Source organism: Aquila chrysaetos, chromosome 6 (genome assembly GCF_900496995.4).
Source record: "Aquila chrysaetos chrysaetos chromosome 6, bAquChr1.4, whole genome shotgun sequence".
NCBI lineage: Eukaryota > Metazoa > Chordata > Aves > Accipitriformes > Accipitridae > Aquila > Aquila chrysaetos.
Genome location: NC_044009.1, coordinates 5,509,343 through 5,529,917, shown reverse-complemented (window position 1 = coordinate 5,529,917; position 20,575 = coordinate 5,509,343). Strand labels below are relative to the sequence as shown.

Sequence of the window (20,575 nt, the reverse complement as noted above, 5' to 3'; positions counted from 1 at the left end):
TCTAAATACAGTAATACGAAGGTCCCTTTCGCTCCCCCTGAGCAGGAAAATGTCACTGTGTACCAGACACCCAAATACTCAGGAATCAAGTAAATCCCTCATTTTTAAGAAGGGAGCCAAATAGTTCTGTTGAACAAAGATGGGACTGCAGTAGTTACGAACTACTTGCTGTACGCCATTTCTTTCAATGGCTTCTGCACTGACATGGCAGGGTTAGACCAGTCATGGGATACAGCACAGCATTCCCTGCTGGTAGATAAGACTAAGGGGCTGTGGGTTATCTCACACGCTCCCTTCAGCACCTCCTGCTGCTGGGGGTGGAAAGGAGCAGAGTGCTGCATTCTGCACCCTGCAGAGCCTCCTGCTGGGAGGAAAGGAACCAGAATAGCTGCATTTTACTCACTTGATGATGCATCCATCTCACGCTCTGCAACATCGGAGGCAACCTAGCATTACAGTGTTGTTGGAGCTATTTATAGTGTACCTTATATTGCGCTTACACCGTTCTCTACACTGCCTCCTGCTGGTATAACCTAGTATTGGAGCAGGCAGAAAAATCAACCATAAATGTCCTTCAGAAAACATTTTATAAAGACTGAATTTCTGTAATAGTCCCTCTTCCCTCCCTTTACCACCCTGCATGCATATTTCTCCCCAAAATAAGAGCCACAGTAATCCAGTAATAGCCTGGTGTTAAATAGTGGTAACTCATATTTATTACAATTATATACAATCGTATTTTATATTTGAAATCTATACATGATCACACAGACGAGCACACTTGCTTGGTGAGGACAGTGAGACTCAGTTGTTACAAGAATTGCTCTGCTAAGAGACTCTGATGCAGTGAATAATATAATTGGACACCACCATTTTACCAGCTGAGAACACAATGCTGCAAATGAGAGGTTTCAAAATTCACTGTTTATTTGTGTATAGCCCCAGTGGGGCAAAAAAAGGCTGGACTGGGTAAGAAGGGCCAGTGGTTAACCTCAGAGCTGGAACAGTTCTCTCCTCTGTAAAGACTGCTTCGCTGAAGCAGGTGCCTGTCACTGGGTAGGTACAGGTCTCAGCTGATCATTTAAGATGGATTTTCTCCTCTTTTAGGGAGAAAAACAGGCTAAAAACCATTGCAAAGATTCAGAATTAACCAACTATTTCAACATCTGATACCAACTCATTCATTCACTCATTCAGGGTAGCTATAAATAAAATGTAAGATGTCAAAAACGGATGTGAGCTTCTTGTCTTTGGAGGAGGAAGGGTAATAATTGGGATGAGTGGAGTCAACTTCTTTTAAAGCCTTCTTTTACTGGGGAGCAATCGGTAACAAAGCCACCTGTTCTCATGGATTTTACTGTGGCCATGAAACCTGGACTTGGTCCCTAGCATGAGGCCACTTTAATGAGTTTAAGCATGTGGGGTGGAAATAGTGTTCTTTGGACCCCACAGAAATTTAGTGTTTTTAGATGCTAGGTAGTTTCAGGAATTGGAGGCTTGACATAAGGCTTGGAAGAGCCAAGACTAAGATTTGGTGAGGAATTCAGGGTTAAAACGTTCTTTTTTTGGCAACAGAATATCAAGTAGTTTGAGAAATAAAACAGAGGGTTATTTTGGGAAACAGAGAACTGGTTTGGGCCTTATGTGGGGATTAAAGGCTTGTGAAATCAAAGAGCTCAGGGCAGATTGGTTTCTGAAATCGGATAGAAGGGACTCTAGGATGCAGCAAAGAGGCTGACTGTTTCAGGAGAGATCGTGTTTTTGTAAAAGGACTTATTCTGTAGCTGTGGTGCATGGTAAGGCGATTGGTCTTCCAGCCTAGGCAGTGGCCCCAGCTCATGGGGAGAAGGTGGGTCTGGGAGGGGAGAAGAAGCCACTGCAACACTGCAAAGCCCTGTGGTGAAACAGGGCCCACCTTGTTCACTGGGCAATCATGACCCTGCTCAAGGTCAATCATGGGAGAATCACTGGACAGGATGGTGGCACTTCTCTCCACAAAATGGGAGAGGCACCGGGGACAGTGCAGGAGGCTAGGGAAGATGTACAGCAGCAGCAGCAGCAGAAGCCAGGGTGCCTTAGTCAATCTCATTCTCATTGCTGGCTCCCTCAGGTCTTCGTAGCTTTTCCACTTGCTCATTAATCTGTCCATCCCCTCCTCGCCGGTCCTCAGTCTGGACACCCAGACATTCCTCCTCATCTACATGGCTAACGTCATCATCCTCATCGTCCTCTTCCTCCTCTTCATTCCTTTTGGTTTCCCTTTTCTCCTCCTCACCCTGCACCTCCATCCGCACTTGGCTCTTGACGTCAATCACTGCCTTGTTGCCCTCCTCCGTGCTCAGCAGATGGCAGCTGACCTTCGAACCCTCAGGGCTGTGGTTCTCCTTGACTGGTGATGAGGTGGTAGACTCATTGCTGACAGGTGAGATGTCACTGCTGCTATTATGGTTGGCAACAACAGGGTTGGAGGGTGAGCTTGGCTTCACTGGGATCTGCCATGACGGGATCTTAGGTGCCGAAGGGGAGGGAGGGAACTGCCTCCTTGGGGGAGGGGAAGAGGGGAAGAAAAGGAGAGAAAGGGGCTTTTATTAAAAAAACTGAGGGGTTATCATTAGAGAGAATGGTATGTGCACTGGGGAAGTCATGTAAAGCAGGACTGAAACCACAAGTCTCCTTTGCCATAAATGAACAAAACCAAGGCCACTTCACCTCTTCAGCCAGAATCTCAAAGTGCTTTACAAGCACCCTGTAATCAAGCCTGCACACAAGGAAAATATCACAGCTGGGCAATCTGAAGTACTAAAACGATCTGGTTTGGCCAATTTCAGAGAGTAAGCTAGCACTCAGGAATGCTGCCTGTGGAAAGACATGGGTGTCCCTTTATAAAACAATCACTAATTAATTGGTAAAGAAAATTCCCACTGGAGTAAGAAGTCAGACACACCAGGTCCTTGTGCCTGAGCCAAGGAATTTCACCACCTGGCTCTCGCCTCCACTGTGATACACAGCTATTGCATTCTGGCTCATTACGACCCAGAGCCTATCCCCTAGTCCCAGCATGCACTTCACATGTTTGGGCCAGATCCTGGCTGCCGCAAACTGGTTCAGCGTCTCTGACTTGAATGGAGTCAAGCTAGCTTGCACCAGCTGAGAAAGCTGGCTGCTCTGTCCTTGAGTCCTTTCCAGGTGGGCTTTAAGGATTTGATAGTAGCAGGCTAATGCCCAGCCCTAATAGGAGAATCCAAGTACCAAACAGGACAAATGTAAGTGCAGTGGGGAGCAGTGGTGCCCTCAGAAAGTCATCCATCATGAAGAGCAAAGCAAAAAAGCCTGTCTGATCTAGTACTCCCCATGCATCCTTGCTTGTGTACATGAAGACTGGGAGTATGAAGAGGTAGCAGATCAAGCTCTGAAAAGGATGCTGTGTGGCAGGGAGTCCTCATGCCCCTCAGGTGAGCTGGCTAGTGCCACAGACAAGACCAGAGCAGATGAAAGCTGGCTGCCTTCCTACAGTGAGTGCTCAAACACAGCAGATTACATTTTCTTAGACTGAACTAGGAGCAGTAGTTGATCTCACCTCCCTCCTCCTGCTGCCACCACCAGCCATCGAAGAACTCTGCTGATCTAACCTCCATCTCCTGTGAGTGCAATATGCTAATGTCTGCATTATTCAACCAGTATCATAATGCAATCAACAAATTCAATCTGGAGACTTTTTTGGCTCCGGTGTTGCTGCTGCCTCCTCACTGCAGAAACATTTGCCTTTTTGTTAAAAAACACCCCCCCCCAAAGTTTTCTTTTTTCCAAAAAGCACTTATCCCCCAGCTGCAACTTTCCCATTGCTGAAGAGGTGTCACTAAGTAATGCTCTCTCCCCAGCAGTGATGCTAGTATGACCCAACTTAACAGACAGTAACTTAGTATGTGTCCTCAAGCCTCCAAAGCTTTCTACTGTGACTCCTGGGAGGAATGGGAGGTGTAGCAAGAATTTAAAAGGATACTAAAGTCAATACACTTTTCAGACTTTTGAAAAGCCCACTCGCTGAGATCCAGAACATGTCTAGTCCAATCTTAGACTGATCTTTGAAGTCCATCTCTTAGGAAACAGATGGCTTGAGAAGACTTCGTTACATGTAGAAGGAGGCAAGGGAGTCACACTAGAGGGAAAGGATCAATAGCTGAAAAGCTAGACAAACTCTTAAGTAATGTACTTGGTAAAAAAGAATTTCTTCAAGAACTGAGATCTGATCCTTGTTCTTATGACTGTCCCACAGGCTGGGATTTATATCACCTCATTTCAGACATCTACTACATTATAAGATGTCTGTACCTGAGCTAGCTAATCGAGAGAAACAGGCTCTGCTGAAGTGCGATTCTTTTCATCCTGGTTATGCCCTAACCATGAACAGGTCAGCTGAACTGTATCCAGAAGTGACTCTCTCTGTAACAGAATGCAGGTGCAGATCCTGTGGTGAATGGCAGAGAATTCCTCTATCATAAACAAAAAGGAAAAATCTTATTAATTACCCAAGGCGCTCTGTGATTTAAGGCAAGTTTGAAAAGCATTTTGAGACCTGCAAATAGAAAGTGATAGTGGAGTGCAAAGTGGTATTATTAAAATAGCAATAACAGGATACAGAGTCAGTTCCTGTTGGTAATGCCTTTCCTCTCCATGATTGAGAGAATCCCAGAAAGCAACCCTTTCCCCACACAATAATCTGCTCACATATTCCACTCATACCGGTTCAGGAGAAGTCCTTTTAACGAGTAGATCTCAGATTTCAATTCATTAATATTCTGCGACTCCAGAATCCAGTTGGTGGAAGTTGTGGCCTAGAACATGAAAAAGACGACATAAAGATCAAAGTATGAACTGGGAGATAGTTCACAAATGTCACTTTTTTCTATGTTATCCTCCCTCTCCTCCCATCTGGGAATCTCGAGCCCTGGGGATAACATACATAAGCTCATTTAAAATCTCTCAGATCTGAGCAAAACAACTTGCACAATAAAGAAGGACCTGAATGGATCCCCATGATGATCAGAAATAATAATTGTCTCAAGGTGCTAAGACTATTCAAGTATTTGCTTTCTGTTTGGGGGACTAATTAGTCTTGTCTCCAACATACCATGCACAACCATTGCTGAAGCATCTCAAGGGGATCTTTCTTTTTTGATTAGGAGGCCGCCAGCACTTGTGAGAATTCAGACAAAACTAGGTCTACATAGGATGTTTTCCACCAACATATCGGGCACAGAACAATACACAAAGAGGAAAACTAAATCATTTGACGCTGACCTAATGAATGACTTCTAGAGAACTAGAACTAGGATCCTGAAAGGCAGTGGGAGTTGCACTGAATCAGGTCCTTTGCTCTTCCCTGTGACTGCACTTAGTTGATGCAACAGATTCAAATATTATACATTAACAACTATTTTAAAATGATTTGTTCATTTCTCCTAAATCATGAAATAAAGAATTTCTTATCTGCACTCTGTGGCGTTTAGAGGTGGCCTGATAAATTGCTGCTTGAAAGTTACAAAAATTTTCCCTACTAGATCCGAAGAATTAGAGCTATGCTTGAGTTACCAAATTGTATCTCCAGGAAGCAGCTGGACTAGGCACTGTCTTTTGGATATTTCAAGGCAATGAATGCAGTTTGGTGGGGAAAAATGATAAGTAACTCGTGGAAGTCTGGTACAGCTGCTGTCAGCACTGCATCAGAATTGGTAACAACTGAGGAGAACATGCTGCAGATACTACTTTTGGCAATCTTCCTTTTAACCCTTTTGGGAACTTGAGAAATAGGAGGAACATTCTGAAAGACAGATCATGGCCTGTGGTTACCCCATTCTATCATTCTAGCAATTCGTGTAGTGATGGGCTGAGTAAGGGACCAAAGAATACTCATGTCTAGCACTTCCCATAGTAATTTCTGCTAAAAGCCATTAGGAATGAACCCATTTGTGAGCATCACTCCAGAGATACTCCTAATAAATCCCCTGACAAAGCAATCCCAGACTGGAATAACACAAACCCCCTCCTCGGCAGTTCCTACTAGATGTAGCCAGAACTGGTTGTTCCCACTTATTCTTTAAACAGACTCCAGTTAGTGCTGAGTAACCCTGAACACCTTCACAGCCAGCACTCCTCACAGTGACTTCTGGGCTGTGAACCCAGTGAGCTGGGAGAGGCTCAGTCTGTAGGAGCTGTGATATACACAGATGCGTTCCCTTGGGATTCACACTCCCAGCCCTCAGACAGCAAGAATCCAGGAGCCACTGTTCTGGCTTTCCAAGACCTTGAAAGCTACAGCAGCACATTAACAAGGGAGTGATTTCCACTCACTGGCCTGCAAAGGACTCAAATTTCCAAAACACATATGGTGCCAGATGCCTAGGATTTAGAAATAAAATCTGACATCTGGGGCTTTTTAGCCAGTCTCTTTAAAAAACAGTTGTAGAAAATTCAAGCCTTGAATTTTTATGTACGTTTTTTAATTACTTAAAGTCCCTCTTTTTAATTTTTTACAGCATGCCAGTAGGAGTTTGAAAAGCAGATATAAAAACTTACATTACAGCTGAGAAAACACAGCTTTTATTCTTTGGTTTGTGGGGTTGCCCAAGTTTTTCTTTGTACACATGAGGTTTAGATATCATAACAATGTGTGCTACCATTTCAGTGCAGGGGGTAGAGAGGGGGGGGAGGAAAAACTTCTTCAAGACTCTCTAAACCACCAAGACTCTTATGCCCTTTTTCCTTCTTAAAGCTCAACATGTGGTCTTAATCTTAACACTTAAGACCTGAAAACAGTTTTCCAATTTCCGGACTGGCTCCAGGCCACTGACAGGCCACAGTTCCCAAGGAAAATTGAAGTAGAGTGTTGTGACCATAAACTGGCTTTCATGGTTGGGTTTACAGCTGTGCCACTGAGGGATTCCTACTGTACAGTGTGCACACCACATAGTCAGCTGTGGCCCACCAGTTACACACCATGAAAAGGTTTGTACGAGATTAAAGTATAGGTAAGGGGCGAAGACAACTGTTCACGCTATAGGTAAAAGCATTGTCTAAGGGATTTCACAGTAAAAAGAAAAAATGTCACCCTGTGCAGAGAATACTGCAAGATGACTGGGCTCTGCATAATGACAAGTTTGTGAGTGAGAGGAAGACTTCATCTCTATGTGACTCGTTCAAATCCATCCCACCTCACATGTAAACAACACTTACTGGCTAATAGAATGCTTAGGCCAATGGCTGCAAAGTACTTTGGAGATGAAGAACACTATTCTCATTGCCAGAAAGAAAATCAATTTTGGTCAGAAGTGGTTACTTGTAGTTACACACGTAACAACACAAACTAGTCAGAACTGATGGTTTTATTGCCGGGGTCAAGTCAGGAGTCAAGGGGAATGGGCCACTGTGTGTCACTAATGTGGGGCCACCTGTTACACTGAGATGACCGAAATCATTGAAACAAGAAACCAAACAGTAAGAATGTTCAGCCATTACCTGGCCTGGTATCTGAAAAGGTGACTTAAATACAGTACTTCAAGTGTGTGCTTGGCTGAACAGGATAAAGCGATTGTTTTGACGATGTACAAGGGTACAGGAGAAATATAAACATGTAAAATTACATATTACACACAAATAAAACCTCTGCACAACTGGCCTTTACCTCTTTTGGTCAGTGGACTAACAGCACAATTATTTCATCTCAAATGCAATGCAGAAGATACAGAGCTGAGAACAGGTCTGAGGTCTCAGACACACCCGCTGCGTACAAAGCTATATAGCAAAGCCCTCTCAGAAGTTAGATATATTTCATTGAGTACCCAATTAACATCCAGTGCTTTAAACAGACCACCTATGGAGAAGTCAGATGCAGAGAAACTGTCTGGGGATACGACAGAGCTGAAGGCTGGATTGTGAGCCTAATAAGGTGCTTTCCATGTGCCCACGAAAGAAGCCATGCATGTTCCAAAGAAGATGGTGATGTTGTAAATGTAAAGAGTTCGAAGTGGATACCTTAGAAGCAGCCAGTTCTTGGGTGAGCTCCTGGATTTTCTGTTGTTGCTGGATCAGCAGTTCCTGGACAGCTGCTAAAGTTGTCTGTAACTGAGTCACTGTGAGGGAAAAAGCAGGAGAGCGTTTAACTGAGATACGTGCACATATATGCACTCACACACGTCCTTCCTGCTGTCTAGCTACAAAGATGCTTCTATTCCTACTATATTTAATTTATCTATGCCCGCCTGCTCACTTTAATCCATATGATTTATCTGCACTACGGGTAATCTACCTGCACTGCATCTAACCTCCAGTATTTCTAGTTTATCTTTCTATTGTATAGATGTCTATAGCCCACAGTATATCCATCCAAAACCTCTCCCTTCTAATTATATTGGTTTATGATTTGTACATCTCCCTGAACTTACACAATGTTTGTATCATTTATCTATCCTGGGCCTCACGCAGGCAAACACTGGGGCTAGCTCCAATCTGGGAAGAGGCTGGTCTCAGGATTGACCTTAAGGTATCCTGAGAAATGAAAGATGCTTTTCTTCTCACCCTCCACTAAAAAGTGTAATTAGCATCCTCCCACTCTCAACCCACCAGCTCCTTCAACCCCAACATCTTTAACAAACTTACTGCTGAAAATCATACTTTTTTCCATCCCACCAACTGAATATACTTTGCACTTTTCCCCTTTTATTTCAAGTGAACACCCTGTATTCCCCTCCTACACCCCAGCAAACACTGAAGAACTTCTGCTGGACTCCAACTCCAGCTGTAGGAGAACTTTTTCTACTTTGGTACTTTATCCAAAGCTTCCAGGCAGTAAACAAGCTGATAAAATAAAATAAAATTAAAACCTCTACTGGTGTGACAGGTAACAGCTAATCCAGACCATCATTAGGGCATCGGGTAATGAACAGACACCCTATAGAGTCAATAACAGAGAAGGTGGCTAAGGTCAGGGAGGCACAGTAATTACAGACTCTCCTGACCCTTCCTCGGATTTTCAGATGGAAGGTGGGGGGAAAACACCAAAAAAAAAGCCCCTGGAAACATCAGAGAAGCAGAAATTAAAAATGAACTTTACAGCCCTCCGAAAGGCTGTCATTTTATTCCCCTTATTAATATTCTGAGGTTGGGAGCCTTTCCGTAAAAACATAATTAATTGAGGCCGCGCCGACAGTAAACAAGCAATTTCAAATTAAACCGAAATGACGGCGGCTTCATTTGCAAATGTGAACAGATTCTCAGAGCAGATAAATGAAGTCACCACATAAAGTGGAGATGGAGGGAAAGAAAAGGGTGGGAGTCTTGGCAGAATGGAGGATACAGGGAGAAAGGCTTTGAGGGGTGAATTGATGGAGTCATTAATCTTTACCTGTCTGTGTCACACTGCCACTCATCTCAGAAATGTTTGACTCAATCCTCTGAAGTTGTTTCCTGTCTTCTTTGCCTCCCATGATGAGAGGAAGCAGGTATTTCTGCATGGAGTACAGAAACTTTTTTAGGAAATAGGGATATGCAAAGTGGTCTTCCTAATCTACCTTGAAACATCCTTAAAGCCCACACCCCAAACCTCAGCCTTTATCACAGAGCCAGTGATCATTTATCCACACACCTGGCTGAGAAAAGAAATTCCCTCTACAGCAGGTGTTGAAGTTGCAGAAGAGAAGATATGAGTTCTGCGGTTAAATTTTTGAAGGTGCTAAAAAACAGTTCCTAACTCCATTTAAGGTTTCCTGGGACAGCTCTCAGTCCAGAGAAACATCCGTCACATACAGAGTACAATTTCAGATCTTATGCTCTCAAATATGAACACACTGATGTGTCACAACATCTGAGCTACATCCACAAGGCAAGGAATGCCAAAGTGGGAAGAAGAGAAGAAAGGCCCAGGAAAGGCCAGAGGAAGCACAAGCCAGGGAATGAGAGGTATTATAAAAACTTTTGAAACTTGGCAGGGGAAGGGTTACGAGTCACAGAGGGAAAAGCAGGGATCTGGAGCACGGGGAATAGAGAAAGGAAACGGAGCAGTTAACAACAGTAGCAGAGAACTAAGGATCCAGGGCTAAAGGAAGTGAGAACCAAGCTAGTACAGGATGGGAGGCAGTTCAGTGACACTGTACACAGCCACGAGATCTACCTCATTCTGCCCTTGCAGAGGATGGACTGCGTTTAATAGGTCACAACTCTTACTACCATGGGTCCTTCTGCAGCACTGCTCCTATGAACTGAATATGCATTTTAACAAGGGCATATCCAAGCACAACATGGCAGGTGAAAAAAATGTGAGAGAAGGATGGTCTAGGATGTGGAAATAGTCCTGATAGTGCCTATCAATTCTTTTTCATCCTGCCTTTTGATTCACATACACCCACTGCAGAGGCATACATACAGGATGGCTTCTGAGGCAGAGCTGATTATCCAAACTCACATGTATGGGACAGCCGCCTTTTACACTTAATAGCACCAGTCTAAGATTTCAGTGTTGCTGTACACAGCCCTTACCCACACAAAGCACATGTACACATACATGTTTGCACCCAGACATTCTGAAAAGCAAAAAGCTTTTGATGACTTTCACGAACAGTTCTCTCTCAATTTTCACAGAATGCACATGGGCAACTATGTTGTATCCTAGCATCCCATCTTTCATATAAAAATCACTATTTGCAAACTCCCTCAAAATCCCATGAAGGGCAGAAGGAATTTATCAACTGTTTCCAAAGATGTCTTACTCCTATAAAAGAATATGGGTCTCTGCTAGGCACACAATATGCCTCATGAGGTTTGGATAGACAGCAGAGCAAGAACTGTAAACAAAGAATACAGCACTAGGATATATTAACAGCATGAGTGACATTATGCCAAAAAAAATCTGTAAAATCATCAATATGTTTTAGACACGTGTCATTTAGTAACAGCAATATGTTCAGGTCTGCAAGGCCCAGCAGCTGTTGTCTTAACACCCCTCTGGACACTTAGAGCTCCACCATTCTTTGCAAGAATGAAAAGATCAGTAAGGTTGGCATCACTACTTTAATGTAAAAACATAGGGACAACATATCTCAATAAAAAGCCATTCTCTTAAGTCATGTAACTTTACTTGCAGAGATGGAACATGTTGCTTCATCTGGCCTCTCTCTCTTAGCCTGAGACCCAGAAAATTAATGATAGGATAGGATAAGAGAAGTAGTTTTAAACCAGAAGGCCAACACTTTGATTTGTGAAATAGGTTTTACTAAACAAGGCAGTAATTGTTAATAAAAGAACAAACATGAAAACCATCAACCTCTCATTAAATCTCCATCTCTGTCCCTTTTTCAAAAATAAAGCACAACTTCTGCTGGACCAAAGCTCTTTACACTCTGCTGTGTTGACTTGAACCACTTATGTCTGTTTATGTAGCCACAGAATATGATTCTTTACCAAAGACATTATCTAATGTCACTTACCACATTGCTGGAAAGCAAATCCAGAGTGAAAGAGTATATTCAACTGGAGAAACATTGCACAAGAAATAAGAAGGGGCTGCTGTCTGTACAGTACACAAGCAGACACACACTTGCTCTAACTTGTTCTAAGCACATTGGAGTAGAACTACAGGATGTATGGCAGACCTGGAAATTAGCACCTTCTTTTCAACATTCTGATTGGTCAAAGAAGATTCTTTCCTACCCAGGTGCAGGAGAAAAAATGGACAAATCATTAGACTGGGGCTATGACAGTAATGTCAGCTGGCCAATGCTGGGAGAATCCCTTTACTGAACTGCGCTCAGTTTCCCCAACTTAAAAAAATTCCAAAATACATATACGCGATGAAAATGACCTTGTTTCTAGCAGTTTGAGATCCACTGCTAAAAACTAGTTTTGTTTGCTTGCCTCTTTTTGACTCTGCATTTTCATGTTAAGTGTCTACATTACTCAAATACACCAATGGCAGTGCCAGTAAGAGCAGAGATGCTTCACCAACTTGGAAGCAACATGATCATTTGGACACAAGCAGCATAACATTGTTCTCTCAGAGTACAGTGTAAGAGTAGCGAGGGAGATATTACCTTGTAGAGCTGGTGGAATCCAAAGGCAATTCCTGCCATTATGATAGCCAAAGCCCCATAATCTCGCCATCTGGAGCCAGGTGGACCTAAAGGTCAAAAATCAAGAAATCATAGTCAGAACTACAGGTGACAACATTTTCATACACCCATTTTATCATAGAAAAGAACAATGAATAATACCAGTTCTGCTGTTTCTTAGCAGGCATAGATTTACGGAGCAGGGGGCATTAAGGTGCTGGTACTCCCTCAGGTACAGTGTGCAGGCTTCTGGCCCTAGGACATTAAAACATCTCTCCAGACCTCTAGCACTGACACTGGCCTTGCACAAAGTGTCAAAGGGAGACAAATCACAGCAGCAATTAAAAAAGTTCCATCAAGCTGGTTTGCTTTACTCTTTCCTTGCAGAAGGCATGCTGAACCCTACCGCACTTTCCCCAGATAACTGTCTGTGGTGTTAGTACTAGCTAAGGTTAACTCATTACTTGAATACCAATTGTTTTCCACTACCATAATATTTGAAAATGGGGACAGAGCCAGAGACCCAGAAGAGTGCAGAAAAAAAGAAAGAAGGAAGTGTTTTGAGAAAGAAGATAAATCTATCAGGGCAATAAATGGGTTTATGAACACTGTGTCAGCAATTACGGACCATTTCAATAAGGAAGGATCCAGTGTCTTTCAAGCCTGAATTACAAATAGGGACCAAAGCACACATAAACAGCAGAGAGAAAATATGCAATTAAATATCTACAGAGAGAGGTAAAGAAGTCAATATTTAACACACAATTCTGCACAGAAGCTTAGAGATTCCACAGAGCAAAGCAAAGATATGGTATGCTCTGCTCCTTCAAGCAGAATCAGAAGATACCTGTAGTTTTCCACCAGCTTTATCCTTTCACCTCCCTCGCAGTTCCCTTAATGAATCTTGTACTGCCCCCGGTTTTCTTTAATAATAAAGAGGATGCAGAGTGATCTTTCCTAAAGTTCAGTGGCAGGATGTGGGCAGAACTGATGAGGTGGAGGCCGGTGTACAGTCTCCAAACAGACAGATCCAAATCTACATGTGACCTACAACGTCTCGGAAACCCATTCTGTTCTCCAGAGTTTCAATTTAGGCTTTCAAAGGGAGGCTTAACTGGCTGAAATGGCTGGAAGCTTGTCTCCTTTCTGCTTTGCTCACCTATTGCCATTTTTCCTGTTGCTGAGATCTTCTACAGGCATTTCATTGCAGGAGTTACTCCTAATCCCAGCCCTCAGGCTCTAAGACAAGCACTGGCTCTCAAATACTGGCACTCATTGATTCTTGCTACATTTTAGGACGCAGCTCCTCAAATTATCCGCTGGCTAGAAATCTGAACAAATTAAAGCAGCTCTGTCAGAATTGGTGAATAGTGTCACCAGCAGTATTTTGGGTTGCTGCAGTGGCAGTTTTGGAGCTTAGGCACATGATCAAATTATCATAACTTTTTAACTTAATGAGTTAACACACGTCAGCTAAGCTGCAGTAACTGGCTGTGTACATGTCAGGATTTAAAATGATTTCTGGCTAATCTTGCTGCAAACCCCAGTCATCCATCCCACTTTCCCCTCCTTACTCTGCTCCCACTGTCATTTCTGGTATCTGAATTCTCTTGGTTGTCCAGTTCTCTGCCCTGAACTTCTGACTAAAAATATCTTTCCATGACAACGCAACTCGTTCCAGGCTGAACTGCCTATTGTAAAGGGTTAATTAATCTCAGAGGGTGTGTGGGTCCAGCTGTGCCCTGTCCAGGGCAGTCCTTGACTGGCTGTCCATAACTACCTCCCAGCTGCGGTGACCTCTGAGTAGAAAGCAGAGGCACCTGTAGGACCCTGTCCGCTTTGCCCTTTCACCTCACTCATCTCCACCTCCATTCCTCTAATGCTTGAGCTAAGAACATTTTATTGCCCCCTGGTTTTCATTATTAATGAAAAGGGACCAGAATGATCTTTCCTAAAGTTCAGAGAGTCTATAAAGACAAGAAGCTGAAATGCCATTTTACTCGTTTTAGAGATGTGTGAAATAATTCTGTCTTGTGGCAAAAAAAAGTGAGGGGGGTGGAGAAGTGAGGGAGGGAGGGACGCAGTAAAGGCTCTGCATTGACCACATCAACTTTACAATGTTATGAAGAATGTCACAGCTCTGCCTAAAATCCACATTCAATCTTCCTTTTTCTCTGCAATACTCTAATCTAACATGTGGGGTGGAGAGAGGGTTAGAAGTTTCTCAGTTGTAACCTCAGTGCTCACACTGACTTTTTTGCGTATCCTCAATTTCCCCACTTGTAAAACTGGAATAAAATTCAGAGAAAGTGAAAAAGCACTAATAGCCCAGTTACTCTTCAGTTTAGGCACCAGGGAGTAACAAACCATTCTATATGAGACCCTCAAAAGGCAAATGGAAGGGACACATACATTTTCTCCAGCTGTAAGTCTGTGTGTCCTGTAAATACATTTAACTTCACAGCAGCAACTGTAAATTGCACTTCCAGAGTAAACACTTACTATCTTTAAGATCCCCCCCATTCATCTCAGAATTAACTTTCCTGATATCAATTAATTAGGCCTTGTGCATCCAAGTAAGGTCAGCCTCACTAGTATCCACATTTAAAACTGTAGAAACTGAGGCTGGAAGAGGTGATTTTCCAAGAGAAAACAGTGAACCCATAGAAAGGAGTTGGGGGGAAAAAAGTTTGGATTCTAGTTACCATTTTTAATTGTAAGAGAAAACATTCTGTATTCTACAGCCTCCCACATAATGAAGACACAGGGGTGGGATAGGAAGACCCAAATGGCAAGAAAAACAGTCACTGGAGCTGATTTTTAAGCAGGTGTAAAATCTGCACAAACCCCCATAAATGGAGACCATAAATACCACGGGGAAGAACACAGACAATACCTGGATGATAAGCATGCAGCTTTGCACACCTTGCTTAGAAAATCCCCTGAGTTTGCTTGTAATTATAGGGGTTAGAAAGGTAAAAAAAAATATAAACCCAATTAATCACTTAAATATTTAAAGTCAGATTTTTGTCCTCACTGCTGGATTAGTATATTTCACAACGCCAACAGCAGACAGCCCTGCTTTTTTACTGGGGGTTCATTTTAGAGCATGTTTAAACTAGTCAGATTGAGTGATGCTTCCAGCAACTAATCGCATGTCAAATAAAAGATATTTTATGTAATAAATTACTGCTACAAGTAATTCAAATGTCATTTATCAGTTTTATTATCAGTCAGGCAAAGTCTTGTTTCTCTATATTAATCAAATTCAAGCTTTTTTTAAGCTTTTTTTTTTAAGCAGTTTTGACACCTCTTGGCAAAAGTACAAACTGGAGGGAAGGAATTGCTCCTCCAGAACTGGAGGAGAAATAGTAGAGATGGTATTGAGCTAAAATACAGTGTCTAGAAACTTAATTCTTGCCTCTTCCTCGCAAAAGTTATTATTGTTTCTCTTAAAACAAACCCAGGAGGAGTTCAGCATACAAGAACTATGCTACTCTGAAGGCTTATAAATATGGTTCTTTCTTGTTAACTCTTCAAGAAAAAGAAAGTACTTACACAGGTAACAGCTATTTCCAACAAAACATTAGAACATTAAGTAATACCTATACTAGCAGTTCAATTTGTACAAAGGGAAGTGTTTAAGTGGCATGAATTATTTCCTGCAACTTTAAAAATTAGAACAGACTGAGCTGACAACAGCAGGAGATCAAGCAAGTAAAATCAAAAGTTGTGCACAGCATTTATTGCTCTGACTCACAAGAGTGGACATCTTACACTGGAGTTGCTGGCAAGATCACCAACTCACCTGTTTGCTCTATTACTGCTGAATAAACTCTTTGAGTTGGTTGCGAAGCCATCCTGAACTTCTGTACTCGTAACCCACAGATTTAACGTAATTTTTAAGCATGAAGTAGCAACACCTTGTGGGGAGGGGGGACAGAGAGAAATTAGGTTTCTTAAGAGACAGCACAGTACCCTCCTCGACTGTTTCTCCTTTTTGCTCTGTGGGGGGTAATTCTTTCTCTCTAGTTTTGTGATGTTGTGTAGAGGTGTCAAAAGTACTCACAAGAACCTTAAAAAGAACCAAAAATATCAAACACAAAGTGGTTCACAGTCTTCAAGACCTACACTCCAGAAGATCAGATGCTGCTTCACAAGAAACTCAGGTGTCTTTTTTGGGGAAGGCAAATATAGCTCATAATCTTTTTCAATATAAGTTCTTCCAATATGAGTTGTTCCCATCAACGAGTCAACTTACAGATTCAGCAGTCTACCTATCTCATTAGTCCTTTAGATATACTTTTGAACTTCAAACCTTGAAGCATTCCAACACTAGTGTCACGAATACTCTTTAAGAAGATAAGCATTAGAGATAGACAGAAAAAGTAGTATCTATCTTTCTCTGTACACGACAACTCCTGACAAATCTGTGAAAGATAAATTGATTTAGTAAACTATCACAGAAACAACTGTCCTGGAGCAGATTTGGACCTATTCAGAAATATTCATTACAGGATTAGCATCCAACTGATGAAACAACCTACAGCAAACAAGGCACCTTGAAAGAGCACTGAGCCACTGCACAGTCTCATCCATCAGCTCTAGAGAAATCCACATACCCTTTTTGCAGTTCTGATACCATGGAAAGCACTTAACAGGAAGACACAAAGATGGATCCATCATTAACACCACTGGTACTACACCAGTCAAGGACTAGAACAGGGCACAGATGACACCTAATCAAAACAAGTATTTTGGTCACATGAATACCATGTATATTTAGCTATTTATTCTTTTTATACATCCATTTAGAGGTTAAGCTTAAATAGAAGGTCTACAAAGAATGGCTAGAGAGGGGAGGAACAATACCTAATGAACCTATTGTCACCATTTCCCTGATTTTGGGGGTTGCTAAAAAGGACTGGCTCACAGGCAAAAGCTTTTGGTTCAAATTATTTAAAAAGCACCACTCAGATCACAAAGCTAGAGCACCAGTTTCCAATTACAACCCCTACAAAAGCTTTACTTTGGTGGTATTTTTATTTACCTTTGGTTTCTGAGCATTACAGAATGATACTTTCAGACTTCTCTTTGGAGCTGTTACTGGGAACATTTTGATGTATAAATGTTAGTTAAGATTCTTACCTAGTAAGAAGAAATTGGGAGCTGGTACTTTGAGGAAAGCCAACATAGTAAAAGGAAAAAAACAAACAGTGATAAAGCTGCAAGGGTTTACAATGATGACAATGTTTTCCAGTTTGAACTGCATGCTTCTGTCCTGCCCTACTCCTATTAGTGGAACACTGTAAAAGAAGGGAAGATTAACTCTTCCAATATTGGGTTGTGATAAGAGTTAGCTGAATGAGCAATGGATAGCACTAAGAGGGATCTGGCACTGTTTCTTCAGCAAGAAAGCATATTTTGCTTTTCTGGCATTTTCTGTGAACTATGGCAGACAGGTATTAGCCCAGGAGGCAGAATTCAGTCCTGGAGTTCACCAGCACACCTAATACAACAGTCAGAAATATTCCAGTTCTGAGCCCAACACCATCACAGATGTTTTTATTCCCAAACTGTGCCAAACCAGAGTATTTAAAAACTCAGAAAACAAGTCTAGTATTGCCTCTAGCAATAGCAAAACTATGCCATAAACTAATAAACAGAGCCCTAAGTGGACAGTTACATTGGTCATTATCTGACCTAGAGCTGTTTAGAAGCAGTATCAAAATTCTATTCTTAATACTTGGCAGGTAAGTGAAGTGATTTTCAAACTGCCAGACACACATGTGAGCTGAACAGCTTCTTTTGATGGATTTTTAATGGTGTGTACTTTGGTTTTTATTGTTTGGAGCTTAGATACTTTTTTGCGAGGTTTGTTTTAAAATGCAAATATATATGTAAATTTTGAGTCTACACAGATTATGTTGGGACTTAAAAAATTCTTTGAGAGTGTATTTCGTACACAAAATCATACAATCACATCCACAGAGTCTACACAGAATTTCTGCTGTCACTCCTCAAATTATTTAAGATTGAAGAGAGAAAGTTTGTTAAAATTAAGGATCCATATTAACTGTTTATTATTATTTGTAACCTGACAGCACTCTTAATACTCATTTATCCTGGGGGTCCATTGTACCAGACCTTAAACGCACACACAGGAAGTTACAGACTAAGTCCTGAAGACCTTATATTCTAGCTTGCTGTTCATGCTGAAAATACACCTCTTTCAAGTAACTGTTCAAGGCATTAACTGTCAGAGTTCAAGGAATATCTGGATGATGCTTAGTCATATGGTTTAGTTTTAGGTAGTCCTGCAAGGAGCAGGGAGTTGGACTCCATGATCCTTAAGGGTCCCTTCCAAATCGAGATATTCTATGATTCTATGAACTGATTGGTTGCCTGACTAGTTAAGAAAGTAAGTCCTCTAACTAAAATACAAAACTTTGTGATGATGTCCAACAGTTTATCGAACAGAGTCCACTGTTGCAATAACTAAAGATGTAATAGTGTTGCACTTTTACAGGACCTTCTATCCAAGATTGTATCAGCTCTATCACATATTAATGATCTAAATATTAGAAAATCCTACTGATGAACGGAAGCATGACCTTAAGTTTTAGAAAGGAAGAGTGAGTCCTATGTTGACTAAATGCTTTTTTCAAGTCCCTATAGCGGGTCAGAATCTAATTAGTATTGACTATATACCTTCAGGTCAAGAGGTGTCATAGGCTAGTATGTATGATGTTTGTTTGGAGACGATGATAATTTGTATCTCATTTTCCTTGTGTAATATGATCTTGTCGTAGGCATCAACAACTATGAATTGCATTCAAAGTAACATTTGGTGTCTGATTCTGACAAAAAGTATGGCATTAGTTGAAATCTAGGATCTGGCGCAGAAATCTGTGAAATTGCTGCAGAAATCACTGCAGAAAGCAACAGGACCAGATGTTTTTCAAAGTGTTACTTACTGTACACCACAGGGTGAGAGGGCTGAGTTGGCACCGACTGTGTAGAAGGACCTGGGGACTGTGGCTCATCCGTGCTTGTGCCCGACTGCTGGAAAGCCAGGTCAATTTCTTCATCTGTCAGGCCTGGGGGAGCAGAGGAAATGAAATCAGTTTAGCACCTTTACCCACTTGATGCACGCATAATTAAATTCTCAAGCCAGGCAGAACCCTTTCAAGCTGCAAAGAATTTTGGCACTGACTTGAGCAGTAATGCCTCCCCAATTTTGGATTCACTGGAATGTCTCCCTCTCTCTTTCTCTGTTGCAATTTAACCTTAAGCGACAGAATATTAGCCTCAACGCTGCTTCCAAATGTGGCTCATTCAATTTCCTTAATTTATCCTTGAGTTTATTGCTGCTTTTGAAGTAGCTTTCTATTGCAATTCTCCATTCTTCCCCCGAAAAAAAGATACCATCAACTGCAAATGTGGCTCATTTTAATCTGTAATGGTGTAAAAAAAAAAAAGAGGGGAAAAAACTAACAATAATGCATGAAAACAGACAGGGAAACAAAAAACTAATTATTGGGTTAGACGACTAATTAGTCTAGATCGTTTCCGAAGACGGGAATAATTTGCTTTATTTTATGACAAATGCAGAAATAAAAAGAAAAAATCAGGACTGACTGTGATTAGTATGAATGGGACACAGAATGTAAGGAGGAAATAAAACTATAACAAAACAGATCAAAACAAGGCCAAGCCCAAACTTTCAGCTTAGCGTTGCCCCGGCCTATTGCTGCATGATTAGATTGCCCTAGGGCAGCCTGGTTTTTATTTCACGCAGAGCTGTAGTAATACTGCACACATGGTACATGTTGGTGCAGTCACTCCTGCCATCAGGAAATGCCAGGATGACCATCTGTAATTGGCCACAACATATGGAAAGGATTTGGCCAACAAGGGGGGAAAGAAAAGCAGCTAAAGGATTCACGATGACCAGCATCTGTGAAGAAGGAAGCACAGCTGGATTATTTTTTCCAACAGGAGAAAACATCCTCTAGAAAAAGAATGTAGTACTCAGATGGCAACCATGATGTGGGGCCTGGACAGCTGTGTATTATTTGTTGTTATTCTCCTGCACAGAAGCAGATAGAAAGCCAGCGTCCCTACTATGAGGAACATGTGAAGTGATTCAGGACCTTTTACTATACATGCAGCGTGTATGCAAAAACATTCAGAAAGGCTGGAAGTGAGAATATAGATTTAAGGAAGGAGATTTAGAAGAGAAGAGACAGACCACTTGATTCTCACACAGTTGTTGTAGAGACTGAGCACAGTGAGGAAAATGGTATGAATATGACAGCAGTGGGAGAAAAATGGGGAAATGCTTTCTCTCCACCACCTCCACTCGAGATCCATGAAGTATTGCTGGTAGGTGAAATTCCTGAACTTAATCCTTTAAAACACTTCACCTTTTAAGATTACGGGGAGATACAATACAGAAAATGGCCAGGCTTCTGAGC

General features: G+C 41.8%; 1 protein-coding gene across 1 annotated transcript in view; it reads right to left on the bottom strand.

Annotated features, from left to right (window-relative positions):
* Window positions 1-693: 693 nt before the first annotated feature.
* The window catches only part of PEX14 (peroxisomal biogenesis factor 14), a 79,544-nt gene continuing 59,662 nt past the window's right edge, over window positions 694-20,575 (bottom strand). Inside the window, exons 4-9 of the mRNA XM_030017440.2 lie at window positions 19,073-19,195; window positions 12,078-12,163; window positions 9,398-9,500; window positions 8,029-8,126; window positions 4,741-4,832; window positions 694-2,541 (exon numbers count right to left, since the gene is read on the bottom strand). Coding sequence (XP_029873300.1) covers window positions 2,076-2,541; window positions 4,741-4,832; window positions 8,029-8,126; window positions 9,398-9,500; window positions 12,078-12,163; window positions 19,073-19,195 — 968 coding nt within the window. The 3' untranslated portion in view covers window positions 694-2,075. The remainder of the gene's footprint in view (window positions 2,542-4,740; window positions 4,833-8,028; window positions 8,127-9,397; window positions 9,501-12,077; window positions 12,164-19,072; window positions 19,196-20,575) is intronic.